This window comes from Pongo pygmaeus, chromosome 17 (assembly GCF_028885625.2).
Source record: "Pongo pygmaeus isolate AG05252 chromosome 17, NHGRI_mPonPyg2-v2.0_pri, whole genome shotgun sequence".
Lineage (NCBI taxonomy): Eukaryota > Metazoa > Chordata > Mammalia > Primates > Hominidae > Pongo > Pongo pygmaeus.
Window position 1 is genome coordinate 35,329,018 of NC_072390.2, and position 18,828 is coordinate 35,347,845.

The 18,828-nt window shown below is 37.4% G+C and overlaps 1 protein-coding gene across 2 annotated transcripts in view; it reads right to left on the bottom strand.

Moving 5' to 3' along the window:
- ROCK1 (Rho associated coiled-coil containing protein kinase 1) overlaps positions 1-18,828 on the bottom strand; it is a 166,351-nt gene that overhangs the window by 19,553 nt on the left and 127,970 nt on the right. For both annotated transcript variants that reach the window (XM_054460337.2, XM_054460335.2), the window contains exons 19-23: positions 17,843-18,003; positions 15,234-15,418; positions 13,645-13,714; positions 10,782-10,876; positions 1,059-1,224 (exon numbers count right to left, since the gene is read on the bottom strand). In XM_054460337.2, coding sequence (XP_054316312.1) covers positions 1,059-1,224; positions 10,782-10,876; positions 13,645-13,714; positions 15,234-15,418; positions 17,843-18,003 — 677 coding nt within the window. The remainder of the gene's footprint in view (positions 1-1,058; positions 1,225-10,781; positions 10,877-13,644; positions 13,715-15,233; positions 15,419-17,842; positions 18,004-18,828) is intronic.

Genomic DNA, 18,828 nt, shown 5'->3' on the forward strand with positions numbered 1-18,828 from the left:
AGACAGGTCAGACACTGCTGAACTACAGCAAATGTCTGGTTTCCAGCTTAAAATATGTAAATATAATTACATCAAAAATATTTAAAAGCAGTTAACAGCATCCAAAAATTATTTCATTGTATGCATATAGATATATGTATGAACAAAAGGGGGGCATACGTAATGGCAAGATAACTAGATTGCAAACTAAGAAATTTGTATTTAGTTCTAGCTCTGCGATTAACCTAGTATGTGACCCTGAGCAAGTCATACTTTTTCTGGACTTCAGTATCTTTATCTGAATATTGATGATGAAAACGATAATAAAAAAATTTACTTATAGATTACTTTTAGTAATGTATAATAATTACTTGTTATATGTTATATTAATCATTCTATGTCTACTGTCTTATTTAATCCTCATAACAATCATGTGGAAGAGATATTACTATTTCTATTTTATAGATGAGAAATCTGAGGCTTAGAGAAGTTAAAGCCAACTTTGCCGAGACCATATAACTTCTTAGGGGCAAAACTGGAACCCAGAGTGACTGATAGTGGCTTTAGAAGAAAAATCTAACTCCTCTTTTTAGTCCCATGATTCTATATAGATTACAGTATAAACCTCAGGAATAGGTAATTGTTTGGAGTGCTGGTTTTCTTATAATGGATTTATATATTATCCCAAGAATTCCTCATTCCCAAATGGTTTCTCTATATTTCACAGAATTCTGGCCCATAAAATCAGTTGCAATGTATTAAGAGAACAACACATGAATTTAAGCTAAGCCATTACTTCATATGAAATATAACTAATAAGATCTACAGCCAGAAAAACAGCCCAATATTGCATTGGTTCTGTGCCTATACAAACAAAAGCCCAGTATCTTGAAGAAGAATTTCAATAATTAACAAATGTTTGGTATTATACAAACTATTTTATACCTGAGTACAGAATGACCACTATGTATTAACACAGAAGTAAATATACTTGCACATACACTTACCCTAATACTTTCAGATATGACCTATTGTGATTTAAATAAATTTTATATAACTTACCTGACTATCACACTTACCCGACTAACAGTGTGATCTTTATCTGTAATCTCTTGTCTATTTCTTGAAGCAGCTTTCTTGCTTTCTTGTGTCAATTCAAAATACTGTTCTTCCAGAAGGCCTCGCGCCAACTGCTCAGACTCAGCTTTTGTTTCTGCTAGATCCAACTGAGTAGCAAGAGTTTCTCTGTAACAATTTTTTAAGAGAAACTGATGTAAACAAATTCAGTTCATTCTTCCAACTTAATCATATTCTTAAAAACACAATTAACTTTAAATGATAAAAAGAATTATTTTATTGCTTAAAATAAATTTAAATCCATTGCAAACTTTCTATAAAAGTAATGAATTTAACCTCTCACATGTTGAAAAATTATAAAAACCATTTAGTTTTCTATCTCATATTGTGCTTAACTAAAAAAGGTAATAAAGCAATAGCAAATAGTCTGCTTTTGAAAAGAAATTTCTTGTGGATTTGGAATGGAAGGCAGCATGACATAGTGGAAAAGTTATTGACTTGTTAATCAGCAGGCTAGACCCAGAACTTTATCTCTGTTTTATCATTAACTAATTGAGTAGAGACACTGGGCAAGTCCCTTACACTTCCTGCAGTTCAGTTTCAACAAATCTGTAAAATGAGATGGTTAAACTAGTCCCTTCCAGCTCCGAGATTAAATGAGATTATGAAAACATATAAGAGATTTGCAAATCACTACATATTAATCTGAGAATGCTCCCTGGAAATGATACTAAAACATTTCAGAACTGACATTCAGCCCAAGACAACTCCAGTTCGCCTACTCTTCTCAAAGAGCCTCTCTTGGATAAGCTCTCTTAGTCACTACTGTATTCCCTGAACAGAGTAGGTGCTCAATAAATATGTTCTGAATGAGTAACTTCCACCTCCTATTTTCTAGTGAGTATTACAATTCAAACTTCCTGCCTGAAGCCTCAAGAGGGAGACATATAGTAAACACACACACATACACACACAGAGAAAATTCATTAATTCACCTAACAACTATTTACTTGAAGGTTTACTAAGTACTACATTATGTTTACTATGCATCATGCTGTTCTAGGAATTAAGAGATACAGCAGGCTGGAAGCAGTGGCTCATGCCTGTAATCCCAGCACTTTGGGAGGCTGAGGCGGGCAGATCATGAGGTCAGGAGTTGGAGACCAGTCTGGCCAACGTAGTGAAACCCCATCTCTACTAAAAATACAAAAAATTAGCCAGGTGTGGTGGTGTGTGCCTGTAATCCCAGCTACTTGGGAGGCTGAGGTGACAGTGCGAGACTCCGTCTCAAAAATAAATAAATAAATAAATAAATAAATAGACACAGCAGTAACAAAGTTCCTGCCCTCAGGGAGCATGCATTAGTGGAGCCATACAGGCATTTTAAAAAATGAACAAGTGCTATATAGTATGCCACAGAGAATAATACAAGATAAAATATGGAAAGTTATGAATATGATCACTTTTATTACAGGGTGATCAAGGAGGCCTCTCTGCTAAGACAATATAGTGGAAGAAAAGTAGAGGGAAGAGAACAACAGATACTGTAAGGCTTTCCAAGGCAATACAAAGACTTTGACTTTTATTCTGCTACTCTGATGTTTTAGAAAGATCATTCTGGCTGCTGTATTAAGATCAGACAGTAGGGGGACAATGGCAGAAGCTGGGATACCAGTTAGGACCAGGTCAGTAAATGGTACAAGTAGTGAGAAGTGATTAGAGTCTATACATAATTTTTAGTTAACACTGGGAAAATTTGTCGGTGGACTGCATTTAGAGTGTAAGAAAAAAAGAAGAATCTAGGATGACTCTAAATTTTTCACTTAAACAACTAGGAATAACAGAATTGTTCAGGACTGAAATGAGGAAGACAGGAAGGAGCAGTTCGCAAGGTGAGGGAATCAGGAAGTTTTTTCTGGACACGTTAAATGTGGGGTGCTTAACACTCAAGCAGAGATGTCAATTAGACAGCTGGATACCTAAGTCTGGAATTCAAGGGAGAATGTACTTGGACTCTGACACCACTTAAAGCCACAAGGCTGGATGAGAACAAGTAGGGAGTAATCCTTTGAGTGCTCCAAACTCTTAAGGGTCTCAGCAATTAGAAGGGAAAAAGGAACAAAGGAGGCTGAGAAAGAGTAGCCAGTTCAATAAGGAAAATACAGTATGTGGTGTCACAGAAGCCAAATGAAGACATTTTCTCAAGAGAGTAATCAACTAAGTCAAATGCTGCTATGAAATAAGGTGAGAACTGAGAAGTCACTATTAGGAAGACCCCACTGACCTTGAGAAGAGTTGTTTTGTTAGCATGATGAATGCAAAAGTATGACTGGAGTGAGCTCAAGAGAGAATGGAAGAAGATGGTGGAAGGTTACCTGGTATGTTACTTTTCAAGTAAGTTGGCTATAAAAAAAAGAACAGTGGGATGGTGGCTACCATGTAGATAATGTAGTTAAAAGATGCAGTTTCGCTCTTGTTGCCCAGGCTGGAGTGCAATGGTGATCTTGGCTCACTGCAAACTCTGCCTCCTGAGTTCAAGCAATTCCCCTGCCTCAGCCTCCCGAGTAGTTGGGATTACAGGCATGCGCCACCATGCCCAGCTAATTTTGTATTTTTAGTACAGATGGGGTTTCTCCATGTTGGTCAGGCTGGTCTTGAACTCCCGACCTCAGGGGATCCACCCGCCTTGGCCTCCCAAAGTGCTGAGATTACAGGCGTGAGCCACCACGCCCGGTGTAAGAGGGTTGTTTTTAAAGGGGATATCTAAATATGTTTATATAACAAGGATAATGACTACAAAAAGGTAAAAATTGATGTAGAAAAGATAAGAGAATTGTTGGAGTCATAATTTTTTTTGGAGACTCAATCTCTGTCGCCCAGGCTGGAGTGCAATGGCGCAATCTCTGCACACTGCAATCTTCGCCTCCCAGGTTCAAGCGATTCTCCAGCCTCAGCCTCCCAAGTAGCTGGGACTACAGGCATGTGCCACCACGCCTGGCTAATTTTTGCATTTTTAGTAGAGACGGGGTTTCACCATGTTAGCCAGGCTGGTAGCTAACTCTTGACCCAAGTGATCCACCCACCTGGGCCTCCCAAATTGCTGGGATTATGGGCATGAGTCACCACACCCGGCCAAGTCATACTCTTAAGTAGGCAGGAAGAGATAGGATCGAGGGACTAATGCTCTTGTCCATTTACATCATCAGAAGGAAGGCAGGGTTTATAGGTACTATTCTCTACTTAGAAGCTATTCTCACCAAGATAATGAGTAACCTTCAAAATAAATACAATGGACAATTTATGACTTTTTTGTGACCTTTCTCAATATTTGGCACTTTTTTTTTTTTTTTTTTGAGACAGAGTCTCGCTCCGTCACCCAGGCTGGAGTGCAGTGGCATGATCTCGGCTCACTGCAAGCTCCGCCTCCCGGGTTCACGCCATTCTCCTGCCTCAGCCTCCCGAGTAGCTGGGACTACAGGCGCCCACCGTAATTTTTTGTATTTTTAGTAGCGACGGGGTTTCTCCATGTTAGCCAGGATGGTCTCGATCTCCTGACCTCGTGATCTGCCCGCCTCAGCCTCCCAAAGTGCTGGGATTACAGGTGTGAGCCACCGCGCCCAGCAATATTTGGCACTTTTAATCACTTTCTCTTTCTTGAAATATCCTCCTCCCCCAGTTTTTGTGATACTCTACTCTGATGCAGACAAGTTAGTAGCTATGGTGGTGAAAGAGAATAGATGTTCTCTTCTGATTTTTAGGAAGCAAGGCCATTAGCTAAGTACAAGAATAAGGAAAAGCTGGAGATCTGAGTAGAGACGAGATGTGAAATAGTTTTCTTAGGAGAGTAGTAGAGTTAGTACTTTAGGAAAAGAAAGGAAATGCTGCCAATGCCAAATCTAAGAATATTGGGAGTGGTTCTGCTAGCTATTATAATACAGGGCTTCAGTTTCACAACATGTTCTTATCTGGAGTTTCTGCTTTGTGTTAAGATAAAAGTATCTGGGTTATACTTTAAAACACCAGAAAATCTATTTAATCCAGAATATATTTCTATCCCTGGTTATGCTACTGTGCAAGAGAAAAAGCAAGAAAGAATTAGATGGTTCAAGGTAAAATTACCTGCATCTATACATTCATCCAGACTTCCTTTACAACTCTCCATAATGAAAGACTGTCTTTACTAATATTTAAGGTTAATCTCTCACCCTTATTCTCCTATCTCTTAAAAGAATTCAATCATCAATAATTCCATATTCTTCTGGATTATCAGATTATAAAGAGTGGCTTTGTTCTTGTTTACAGGTATATTTCAAATGCCTAGAAAATTCTCTGGCCCATAGGAGTGCGCTCAGAAATTTTATTTATTTGAATGAATAGATGTGGGGCTGTTCCTACTCTGATCTCCTTCCCATGCTCCATTTAAATATGCTCAAGTTTACACTACTGTTAAAAAGAAAGTGCTCTCCTTCACATTCTCCTCTAGCTACTGCTACATCCCCTTGCCATAACAGCCAAGTCTCCTGAATTGTTTAATTTAACAAATACTTGCTGAGCATCAGAATGCTGCAGTTACAATTGTAGGTGCTAGACATACAGCAATGAATTGAACCTAAGAATGAAACATCTGAAAATTCCTCCTGCCATAGAGCTTTGTTTCTAGTGGAAAAACAAAAACAATAAATACAACAGGTAAGAAAATTATATATTAGGATGGAATAAGTGCTGCAGAGAAAAATAAAATAGGGAAGGATGAACTGGGCACCAAGGTAGTGGGGTGGGGATGTTTGAAATTTAAAAAGCATATTCAGGGAAGGCCTTCTCAAATGATGTGGACCTGGAGAAGGGCCAAGGAGCAAGCCATGTAGATACTTGGGAGGAAACTGTTCCAGGCAGAGAGAAGAACAATGTACATACCTGGAGGTAGGAGAGTGACTAATTGGTTTGTTGAATAGAAATAAGGCTAATCAGGCTGTTAGATATACTCTGTCTCTTGTTTTACCCTTTCCATTCAGTCTCAATCTACTTTAATACCTATTCTCATCTCTATTTAGAAGCTGTTCTCACCAAGATAATGAATAACCTTCAATATAAATACAATGGACAATTTATGACTGTTTTTCTTGACCTTTGTGGGTATGTGGCACTTTTTAAAATTTAATTTAATTTTTATTTATTTATTCTTTTTTTGAGACAGTCTCACTCTGTTGCCCAGGACGGAGTGCAGTGGCACCATCTAGGCTCACTGCAAGCTCCACCTCCCAGGTTCACGCCATTCTCCTGCCTCAGCCTCCTGAGTAGCTCGGACTACAGGCACCCGCCACCACGCCCGGCTAATTTTTTTGTATTTTCAGTAGAGACGGGGTTTCACCGTGTTAGCCAGGATGGTCTCGATCTCCTGATATCGTGATCCGCCTGCCTCGGCCTCCCAAAGTGCTGAGATTACAGGCGTGAGCCACTACGCCCAGCCAATATGTGGCACTTTTAATCACTTTCTCTTTCTTGAAATATTCTCTTACCCCAGCTTTTGTGATATCCTGCTCTGATCTTCTCTTACACTGTTGGTAGCTTCTTGTTTTCCCTTCCTCTGCCCATTCCTTAAAAGTCTAGGAGCTAGTAGTCTTTCCTCAGCCCTTGTGTCTTCTGATCCTACACTATGGGTTACATTTGGTCCTGAGAGGACCAAATGAGTCTACAACAGTGCCCCCTGCATCTATATATTCATCCAGACTTCCTTTACAACTCTCCATAATGAAAGACTGTCTTTACTAATATTTAAGGTCAATCTCTCACCCTTATTCTCCTACCTCTTAAAATAATTCAATAATCAATAATTCCATATTCTTCTGGATTATCAGATTATAAAGAGTGGCTTTGTTCTTGTTCACACAGGTATATTTCAAATGCCTAGAAAACTGTCTGGATGGATCCAGACACACATACACAAACACACACCTAAAAGAGTTTTGGGTCAACCATTTACATAAAAATTCAGATTCTTGGTTTCTCTTGAAAAATCAGAAGCTCTTGACATACTGGGCCAGTGTTATCATGTGGTAACAAATGGCTGGAACTGAGAAGGTGAGATCTTCAGTTTGTTATAATCCTTAGAACTTACATAATGAATATATCTGCACTTAGACCCCACTAATTACAGCCTAGTTACACCTATGGCATCATAGGCTCACGAGCTTATAAACTCTGAGATACACAATCACCTTAACAGATCTCTATATTAGTGGTTTATGTATGCAAAGACTATCAAATCAGCTTCAAGTTCTTATCTTTTATCTGCATTCTAAAGCAATGAGCCCAAATACAGTGGTATCCATTTCTGTTTGGACATCCCATAGGCACCTCAAACTCAAGAGGCCTGAAATTAAAATAATCTTCTCTCCTCTCATCTCACAATTTTGGCATTCCTTAGCTCAGGGACCAGCACTACCATCAACTCAACAGCCCTGGTCAGAAACTTGAGAGTCAGACTGAAAATTATCCTAACCTTTACCCCTATGCCTCCAAATCTACAAATCCTACTTCTTTTACTTCCTACTTCGTTTTATGCACTTGCCTCCTACTGCCAACTTCCACTATAATTTTACATCTAAGTTTTTCCAGCGGTTATATAATTGGGCTCCCTGCATCCACCCAGCTTTCCCTTACTTCAATTCATTCTCCACTCCTTAGAGTGAGTTTTCTAAAATACTTATCAGTCACTAGCTTAGAATTTTCATTTATTCATTCAATATTTATTGAATACTTATTATCTGAAAGTCCCTGATTGGAGTGCTGGGAATAGACAATAGACAACAACAGAAGAAACAAAAGTCCCCACTTCTCAATATTTTAAACTCTTCAGCATGATACACAAGGTCCTTTGTAATCTGACTCAGTTTTCTCTCTCTAGCCTTATCTGTCACGAACTAACCATTTGCTGTTCCTCAGATCACAGATTGGCTTCTGCCTATATTGTCCCTTGTTCCCCACATCCCATTCCCTGGCTAATTCTACTTTCCATCGGTTGTGATCTCTGTTAGGAAATGTCCTCTGAATCCCACATGGTAAGATGAGGTATCCTTTGGCATAGCCACTATACCTTGATTATATCTCTCCTAACTTGATTCTGAAGCACCTGAAGAATCATAACTTACTAATAATTGGATAGCTGTACAAAGCACAGTACTTATAGCACAATAGTGGTGATCCATATATTTGTCTTAAATAGATGAATAGATGAAAAAGGGAAAATATATGAACTCTGAAGCAATACAGTATGGAGTGAATATTTGGCACTTTTAATCACTTTCTCTTTCTGTTCCTCAGATCACTGATTGGCTTCTGCCTATACTGTCCCCTTCACAGTGAATGCATACACCTGGGGTTGCATATTGCACTGTGAATACCATACAAATGGTAGGTAACAGACTAGATTCTACAATATGACTGTATCAGAGAATAACCAGGAAATGCAGCTTTGTGTCTACCTTAGCTTCCAGTTAATTAGGTTATCTAACTATGATACTTGGCCACCGAATTAGTATGTTGATACCTGCTGTGATGCTAAAATTTATGATAATATACAACTCTGCAACAAACTATTGTCAATTTTGGACCTTAAATATTTTAATCAACATAATCAACTCTATTAAGGCAACTTAATTGCAAAAAGATGCAATTATACTTAATTTGTAATCAAGTCAACAAAGTTAAACAACAAAAAGTCAAAGTTTATTTATAAAACTGTAAAAATAAAAGTTATGTATTCCAACAAAAAAAAAAAAAAAAGAAGAATGATAAAAGTGAGTATCTCCAGTTTGCAACACCTAATGTATTAAGGATCTAACATTGAATGCCATAGTGGTTAACAACAGAAATACGCAACCAGAAAGTACAAGGCTATATATGAATTAGTCTTCTTCCTCCTAAAAATCAGATTTGAATCTGATTAAGCTTCTAAATCAGAAATGTCCAATAAAACTTTCTAGGATGTCAGAAATGTTCTATATCTGTACCATGTATTATAATATGGTAGACACTAACTGCATGTGACTACTGAGCACCTGAAATACGACTACTACATCTGAGGAACTAAGTTTTAATTTTATGTAATTGAATTTAAATTTAAGTAACTACATGTGGCTACTGGCCACCATATTGGGCAGAGGAGCTCTAGATATAACTACTGACTTCCAGGAAACGTAAGGGAAATGGGGAATGTTCAACCAACTACAGAAATGCAATCAATAAAATCGCAACTGAGGGAACATCCACAGGACAAGTTTCTTCAGCAATTTTGGACCTTAAATATTTAAGTAACTTAAATAACTTAAATAAGTATTAAAGTATTAAAGAACTTAAATAAGTATTTAAAGTAACTTAAATAACTTAAGTAACTACATGTGGCTACTGGCCACCATATTGGGCAGAGGAGCTCTAGATATAACTACTGACTTCCAGGAAATGTAAGGGAAAGGCGGAATGTTCAACCAACTACAGAAATGCAATCAATAAAATCGCAACTGAGGGAACATCTACAGGACCAGTTTCTTCGACAAATTAGTATTAGGATGGTGATTACTCTTGAGGTGGGGAGGAAAGAAGGCATAATTAGGAGGTGGGATATAGTGGGCTTCTGTGGATAGCAAGGTTCTCTTTCATGGATGATGATGGTTATAATGACATTTGTCATAATTCATAAAAACTGTATTAGTTTTGCTGTTTTCTGTAATTGTTTGTTTCAACAACAAACAGTCTTTCAAAGGTGATTAAATGTAAAGAGAATATAACAATGTTGGAAAACTAGTTCTAGTGTCTGTTCTGACATTACCTAGCTATGAGATACTCCGCAGGAGTTACTATCTTGTTGCGCCTGTCAGCTGAATTCTAAAATGAAGCTGTTACACCTGAAATAGCTTTATAAGGTTTTCTCCTTGGAGATGGGGTCTCATTATGTTGCCCAGGCTGGTCTTGAACTCCTGGGCTCAAGCGATCCTTTCACCTTAGCCTCCCAAAATGCTGGTATGACAGGCATGAGCCACCATGCCCGGCCATAACCTGCACAGTAATCCTAAGAAGACCTTAAATACCTTTATCTAACTTAAAATAATGATTTGCAAAGACAGCATGATTTATATGTAAATAGATCTTTTAAAATTGATACTAGCCCAGGCATGGTGGCTAATGCCTATAATCCCAGCACTTTGGGAGGCCGAGGTGGGCGGAATATGAGGTCAGGAGTTCGAGACCACCCTGACCAACACGGTGAAACCCTGTCTCTACTAAAAATACAAAAATTAGCTGAGCGTGGTGACGCACGCCTGTAATCCCAGCTACTCAGGAGGCTGAGGCAGGAGCATCGCTTGAACCCGGGAGGCGGAAGTTGCGGTGAGCCGAGATCATGCCACTGCACTCCAGCCTGGGTGACAGAGCAAGACTCCATCTCAAAAAAAAAAATTAAAAAAATAAAAATTGCAATACCCCTGAAAACAATTGTCAAACCAACTTTTTGTCAGTTTAATGAATCTCTGCAATTGCTACAGTGTTGATTTATAGCATTGTTTTTTCACCATAAAGGCAAATTTCAGCCTAATCTGATTTGTTCTGAATTAGCCCAATAAACTGTGTTCTATACCATTCCCACCAGAATAATGGCACATCTATTCACTATCTTAAAACTTAAGAATGCCTGTTGCAGTACTGATTCTTGTTCTAAAGTAAAATGGACATACTTTTCATTTTGTAGTTCCTGTATTTTCTTTAAATTTTCTCTGTTTTTTTCTTCAATTTCTTCTTTAAGTTCCTTTACCTGGGTTTTATAAAGTGTCTACAAAACAAGTGACAAGAAGAAATAAGTGTTTATGGTGGTTAAAAACAATTTGGCAGTTTCTTATAAATTTAAAAAATTAACATATGATCCAACAATTCCACTCTCAAGTATTTACCCATGACAAATGCAAATATATGTTAACACCTAGTCTTACACATGAATTTCCCTTATGGTTTTATTTGTAACAGCTCCAAACTGGAAATGACCCAGATATCCATCAATACATGGGTTAAAAAAAACCAAAAAACAAAACTGTGGTTAATTCATATTACTTAGCCATAAAAAGGAATGAACTACTGACACATAGAACATGTAAATCTAAGAAATCTAAAAAATATGCTAAGTGAAAGAAACCACGTGTTAAAGAGTGTATACTGTGTGACTCCATGTAGATGAAATTCTAGGACAGGTGAAAATAATCAATAATGATGGAAAACAATCAGTCATTGTCTGTGTATAGAGGTGGGTGGGGAAAATGTAGAGTGAAGGGCCATAAGGGAACTTTTTGCAGTGAAAAAAAAATGTTCCACATGTTGACTGTGGTGGTGGTCACACAGTTGTACATATTTGCCGAAATTTACTAACCAGTACACTTAAAATGGGTATATTATATAGAAATTATAGCTTAATGGCCAGGTGCAGTGGCTCACGCCTGTAATCCCAGCACTTTGGGAGGCCAAGGCGGGCAGATCACAAGGTCAGGAGATTGAGACCATCCTGGCTAACACAGTGAAACCCCGTTTCTACTAAAAATACAAAAAATTAGCTGGGCGTGGTGGCATGCTCCTGTAATCCCAGCTACTCAGGAGGCTGAGGCAGGAGAATAGCTTGAACCCAGGAGTGGGAGGTTGCAGTGAGCCAAGATTGTGCCACTGCTCTCCAGCCTGGGCGACAGAGTGAGATTCCATCTCAAAAAAAAAAAAAAAAGAAAAGAAAGACATTATAGCTTAATAAAGTGTATTATAGATTTGGGAAGACATTATAAACAAATTTAACACATACTACTAATTTAAAGGTTAGATCAATTCTTGACTAATGTTAGAAAAATCACTTCTGTTTTGGTGGGTGGGATGTACTGGGTAGTTGAGAGACAGGTAAAGAAATATCCACAAAAGGGCCGGGCGCGGTGGCTCACGCCTGTAATTCCAGCACTTTGGGAGGCCGAGGCGGGCGGATCATGGGGTCAGGAGATCGAAACCATCCTGGTTAACATGGTGAAACCCCGTCTCTACTAAAAATACAAAAAATTAGCCAGGCATGGTGGCGGGCGCCTGTAGTTCCAGCTACTTGGGAGGCTGAGGCAGGAGAATGGCGTGAACCCGGGAGGCGGAGCTTGCAGTGAGCCGAGATCGCGCCACTGCTCTCCAGCCTGGGCGAGAGGGCGAAACTTCATCTCAAAAAAAAAAAAAGAAATATCCACAAATAAGATTTATCAAGTATTCTGCTAACATATCTATAATATATGCTTATTTCAGAACAATGGCTCTTACAAAATTCACTAAGCTTTTGCCAACGCCAGTGAAAAATATTTAACACATCAGACTCTTATTGTGTTAGTTGCTGAAGTTACAGAGTGAACTTCCAGTTCTGATGTGTATTTCTTTTTAACTACCCTCTTCATTTTAAAAGAAAAAGAGAAGGGAAAAAAATAGCAAGGGCCAGGAAACAGCTGTGGAGAACTACTTTAACACTTACTTATTACACTAAGAAACAGCACTTTTCTAGGCAAAAAAAATACATAAATGTCTATGGGAATGCAAATGAAAGAAGAATAAGGGCTTACTCTAGGTTAAGTATTTATAATTTCTAAAATTAATCTATTTGGCCTTTAGGACTCAGATTCTTATCTCTCTGACTTCAAATACTGAAATTCAAATAAGTAAATCAATGAAGGGATAAAAAGAAAAATAATCTGATTTCAAAACCCAGAAAAAAGACAAATCTTAAAATTTGGTTCATAACAGCTTATTGAATTGAATGCTATTTAATCCAATGCCCACAAGCAATGGAATAAATCAGAACTGAGATAGAGTCAGGTTTTGTACTATTTTCTAGAAGCAAAATCAAGAATCCACAGGAATCACCACAAGTCATCTGACATCCATCCGAACATTTGGAGGCACTGGATGACTGCTCTGTGGAAGCATATGGCAAGAAAGCATATGGGATGCTACAGATCACTTTGCAGAAGTTAGCGGTAGATACTTTGAATAATTACATTTAGCAAACACTCAGGGAAAGAGTTTTCAACAATATTTAAAAGTTTTTCATTTTGTTTATGAGACAGAGTCTTGCTGTCACCCAGGCTGGAGCACAGATGACCTTGGCTTACTATAAAGTCCAACTACTGGACTCAAGCAATTCTCCTGCCTCAGCCTCCTGGGTAGCTGTGACTACAGGTGCCTGCCACCACAATCGGCTAATTTTTGTATTTGTAGTAGAGACGGGATTTCACCATGTTGGCCAGGCTGGTCTTGAACTCCTGACCTCAAGTGATCCACTCGCCTCGGCCTCCCAAAGTGCTGGGATGACAGGTGTGAGCCACCGCACCTGGCCTGGAAAGTTTTTACAATTTAAAAACATATACCAATGATAGCCTAATATGCCAAGAAACAAATGGACAAACAAGAAGAAAAGTCACAATATTTATTAGAAGATGAAGAGTCATTTGAAAAAGAATTATAGTTCACATAAAAGAATCTAAATACCTTGTTTTTAAGTCAGGTTTTGAAACAGTGTGTATGTTAAAAATGATTCTCACTTACCGAGAAATATTGCTCAGCTTCAAGCTGATCTTGTAGCTCCCGCATCTGTCCTTCATTTCCTCTATACTGTCTTCAGACGAAAAGAAAAACAAGTGAACAAATGCTCCTACTTATACTAGACTTTATTTTTTCTTAGTTTGTTAAAGTTGCTAATATAAAAAAGTTTACTAAAACAATCTTTATTTTTAAAAAACATACTTCATTATTCATTATTTTACTAATTAACTTGGTCAGGCCACACCGGTTCTATCTTGCTCCTTATAAAATGATGCTATGCAAAAGTAGTGAGAACCGTTTTCTACTGATGAACACTTTTTGGAGAATATTAATTGTGGATCTATCCAAAATGAAAAAATAAAATTGATACCATATTTTTGGAAATTTTTACAGAGAAAAGCAGTCATAGGGAAGAAAATGTCTTGTACAGTAAATAAAAAAAGAGGGAGGCATGAAAAATTTAATAATAATTCAGTGCTACATATCATAGTACTATATTTACTAAGTAATAATTCAGTACTGCATACTAGATATTATGGCCAATTAAGCACAAGAAAAAGGCTGGTAGAAATGAATCATCAGGTAAGAAGGGAAAGCAAGAACAACAAACTGACAAACAAGGAGGAACGTAGATAGACAACTGCATGTATATAATACATTCATAAACACAACTCACATAGGAGCAGAGTCCAAAAGATGGAAACACAATGTAACCCAAAGACACAGACTTTCAATAATTATTTACTGTATAATACGAAAGCCTAGCAGCTAGGCTTGAAAATCTAGCTGCTAGACTTTCATATTAGACAGTAATAGCTTTGTATTCTCAGTATCTCAAAAGGCATGTGGTTGACAGAAAGTCTACACCAATCTCCATTGAATGCTGAGTGAGAGTATTTTTGGAGAAAAAAAAATATAAAACACATTTTTGTGAAAATGGTGGCCCTAAAAGAGGAAAAGAATTTCACCAATATAAATCCAATTTTATGAAAACTGACAATTTAATCCAAGAATCACTTTTGTAAATGAAGCTAGCAAGTGATGATATGATAAAATAAAATGTGGAGGAAATAAAAACACAGGACTTGGCATAAGATATATCCACTTTTGATATTAAACTTGTGATGCATATTCTTCGACAAATTGTGAAAGCGTTCCTGATCTTGCCTGTTCTCCACTTCAAATAAGCAGGCATTTCACATCCCAAGAGTAACAGAAAAAGCAAAAAGACATTTTTGCATTTTGAGATGAACCAAAGACACAAAACAAAACGAACAAAGTGTCATGTCTAATTCTAGCCTCTGAAATAAACCTTGAACATCTCCTACAAGGCACTGTGATTTTTGTAATTCTAACCTGAAGAAATGTGATGACTTTTGTGGACATGCAAATCAGATGAGAAAACTGTGGTCTTTCCAAAGCCTGAACTCCCTTGAAAACCTTTGCAAGTAAATTCTTTTACTTCTAAATGCTTTTTTTCTGTCTTTCACAAACTCTAAGTACATAATATGTACATACGTAAAATATCAAACACATAAGTCAATGATGAACACAAAAAAGAAAGAAATCACAATATTATTTTAAAGACTTACTTCGTAAGCTGAGCTAACTCAAATTCTAATAATCTCTTTGCTTCCAATAAAGTATTTATTTCCTGTTTCATCTGCTTTTCTAAACATTTTAAATTGTCTGCCTCAAATGCTTGAGTCTTCAATTCATTTTGTAACAACAGCCGCTTATTTGATTCCTGCTCCAGTTGCAGGGTTAAATTCTTAACCTATGAATGAGAAAAATAATTGGGATATTAAATCTCTTAAATAATTTATTAGACATTATTTGAAAGAATACTAACCAAATCAAGTTCATTATAATTCATGGTACTAGTAGAAAATATTAGTATTTTAAAGAGTCTTCATTGTTCCACGTGTTTATTACTGTAGATTTACTATTAAGTCAAATTAATTCCCAAATTTCAGACATGAGATCTTCTGGAGGGAAAAAAATTCTGGTTCCTTTCTACCCCAATCAGCATGAAAATTCTGTAGTACAAGCTGATTATGAAACTCACTTCTGGGCCAGGCACAGTGGTTCATGTCTGTAATCCCATCACTTTGGGAGGCTGAGGCAGGTGGATTGTTGAACCCAGAGTTTGAGACCAGCCTGGTCAACATGGTGAAACCCTGTCTCTACAAAAAAATACAAAAATTGGCCAGGCATGGTGGTACACTCCGGTAGTCCCAGCTACATGGGAGGATCACTTGAGCCTGCGAGTCAGAGGTTGCAGTGAGCCGAGATCACACCACTGCACTCCAGCCTGAGTGACAGTGAGACTCTGTCTCCAAAAAAAAAAAAAAAAGCCATTTCTGGGGGAACATTTGAATGGAGTACTTAAATTTATCTGTTTACGTGCTCTACTCTACAACCCTTCAAAGCTTAACCAAACAAACTGAACGTATGTTTTATTCAACTCAACAAATATTTATGAAGTGTTTATTAGGTGTTGGGATCAATGAACTCAAAATTCATACAGTGGTTTACAATGGCCTTCATGATCTGTTCTAATTCTACTCCTATCATTGGCCATTCTCTACAATCCAATCATATTCTTCAGCTCCTCAAATGCAACAAATTCTCCCTCACCTCACAGTTCTTGTACGAGCTACTCCTTCTGTTTTATCCTCCTTCATTTATTCATTCTTCAGCTCTCAAACGTCATACTCCTAGCAAGGCCTTCTGTAACTCCCAAATGTGATTAGTAATACACCCCTATAGCATTCAGTACTTTCTTTTTAATTATTTGCAATGCTTGTAGTTACTATTTTAATATCTGTTTTTTCCTCCTGGCTGTAAGTTCCAACAAAGTCAGGACCATACCTACATCTTATTCACTTCGGTAACCACCAATTCCTAGCACGGAGCCAAATAGTAGGTAGTCAGAAATTATGTGTTTTAAATGACTGAATATTATCTTTCAAATTTTGAACATACATTCTTCCTGCATGCTAGCTTTAATAGGTATCTCTAATTTCTCTTCTTTCTAGTCCATTCTATATACCACTACCAGATTGATTTTCCTAAAAGTGCTTTCACCTATAGCTCCCATGCAAGTTTTATTTTTTATTTTTTAGAGATAGGGTCTCACTCTGATGTCCAGGCTGAGTGCCATGGAGCAATCTTGGCTCACTGTAGCCTCGACCTCCTGAGGTGCAAGTAATCCTCCCACCTCAGCCTCCTGAATAGCTGGAACTATAGGCATGTGCCACCACACCTAGCTGATTTTTGTATTTGAGATGGGGCTTCACCACGTTGCCTAGGCTGGTTTCAAACTCCTGAGCTTAAGCAATGTGCCCATCTGCCCACCTCAGCTTCCCAAAGTGCTGGGATTACAGGTGTCAGCCAACGTGCCTGGCCACCCATGCAAGTTTTAAAGAGTATCAATACTTTGGCCTCCAAATTTCTCCCATGACTACTCAACATGTCTTCATCTTTCCTTCAAAAAGTTAAAGTTCTATCAAGTTCCTTTTTATGTCTTACTTACGCATCTTCTTATCCAGCCGGTACTCACTTTATTATCCATCTCTTTACTGATAATATTCCCTCTAGCAAGTAAAGCCCTGACTCCAAAACTATTACCTTTTGAAGTCTTACTCAACCTTTAAAATCTAGGTAACATGTTATATCTTCTTGAAAAGGCTTTCCTTCTTTCAGTCTTAGAAATAATTTCTAAAGTACATATAGTAACCACCAGGACATACTGTCATTTTATCTTTTTATTAACTGCTTTATAAAATGTATACCCTGTGCTATCAATCTAAGCCAGGAAAAGACTGCAGTTAAACACTTTTATTGAAATCTAAGAGCAATGCTCTTTCTTTGGGAATATAAGATGCATTATAATAAAGACTTTTTTTTCTTTAAAGCAGATGGTCAGTTTTTTCAGGGAAGGAACTATGACATTTCAATATAGTTGTACTGTCATAGTGAAAAATGGCATAGATCACACAGAGTGAATGTTCAATAACTATTTGAAGAGGAAAATTCTAGGTGCTGGGGTGACCATACAGCAGTGAACATAGACCCATGTCAATTATTTCATTCAAATCTCCTTCATGGTGTTTAAATTACAGATAACTCTTCAGTCATAACTTATATAACCGTTTCTCTTTTAATAGATGAACAAAGTCAGTACTATATTTCTTACTTCATCCTCCATCCTTTCTTTATTTCCAGTCAAATGTTCTAGTTTCTGCTGAGATTGCTTCAGATCAACGTCTAGCATGGAACACTGTTTCTCAATCTGAACAACCCAATTTTCAGCCTTCTCTCGAGCTTCTCTTTCTTCTTTCAGCTTTTTTTCCATCTCTGGGAAAGCAAAAAGTTACAAACATACATTTAAAGAAAGAGTACTTTAATACATTTCACTTTATATGGGCTGTAAACTGGTTTCAAATATCTCTATTGTTTTTATTCTGGGACTTGAATAGAGCTAGTAATTATAGAAATTCTCATGTTATGTAAACTATTTATATAGCAGAAATCTCTAAAGAAAAGGAGTTATAAAATATAATACGGTAATAAAATCTTCTAAACCCAGCTCTTGCCCAATGATGAGAGATTAATCAGTACCACTTTCAGACTAGAAGGTGAAGAGTATAGATAGAAAGGAAGTGAATTAACAAAGAACAATGAACGTATATCAAGCAAAAGCAGAAAAATAAGGCTGTGGTTATTAATTTACACCCTGCATTGTTCCAGAAAAGGCTGAAGAAGCTTAAGGCTATGGTAGGAACTCCAATTTATACAATTCAGATGAATAAGATTCCACAGTAGTATAATACCTCTTTTAATTATTACTGGAATATATTAGTCTACATTGAGGCTCCTTTTTTGTAATATAACTAAGCTTCTGAGAGGTTAACTTTTCCATGTTCATGTAACTACTAAGTTGCCCCATCAGGATTCAAGTTTATTTAAAGGGTGCTTTCCCACTCTCGGAGACCACCCTCTAGGTGACAAAATATAAACTATTAAGTAAATATAAATAAACTATTCCTTATCTTTCCCCCCAAACTTACAAACTTAGCTGCACCAATAAAACTGTCACTTCTTAAGACCCTTCTGTTTAATCAAACACAAATCCATCCACTATGTTCTTCTGACTCTTGATATTTCTCTCCTGAGCTCCAG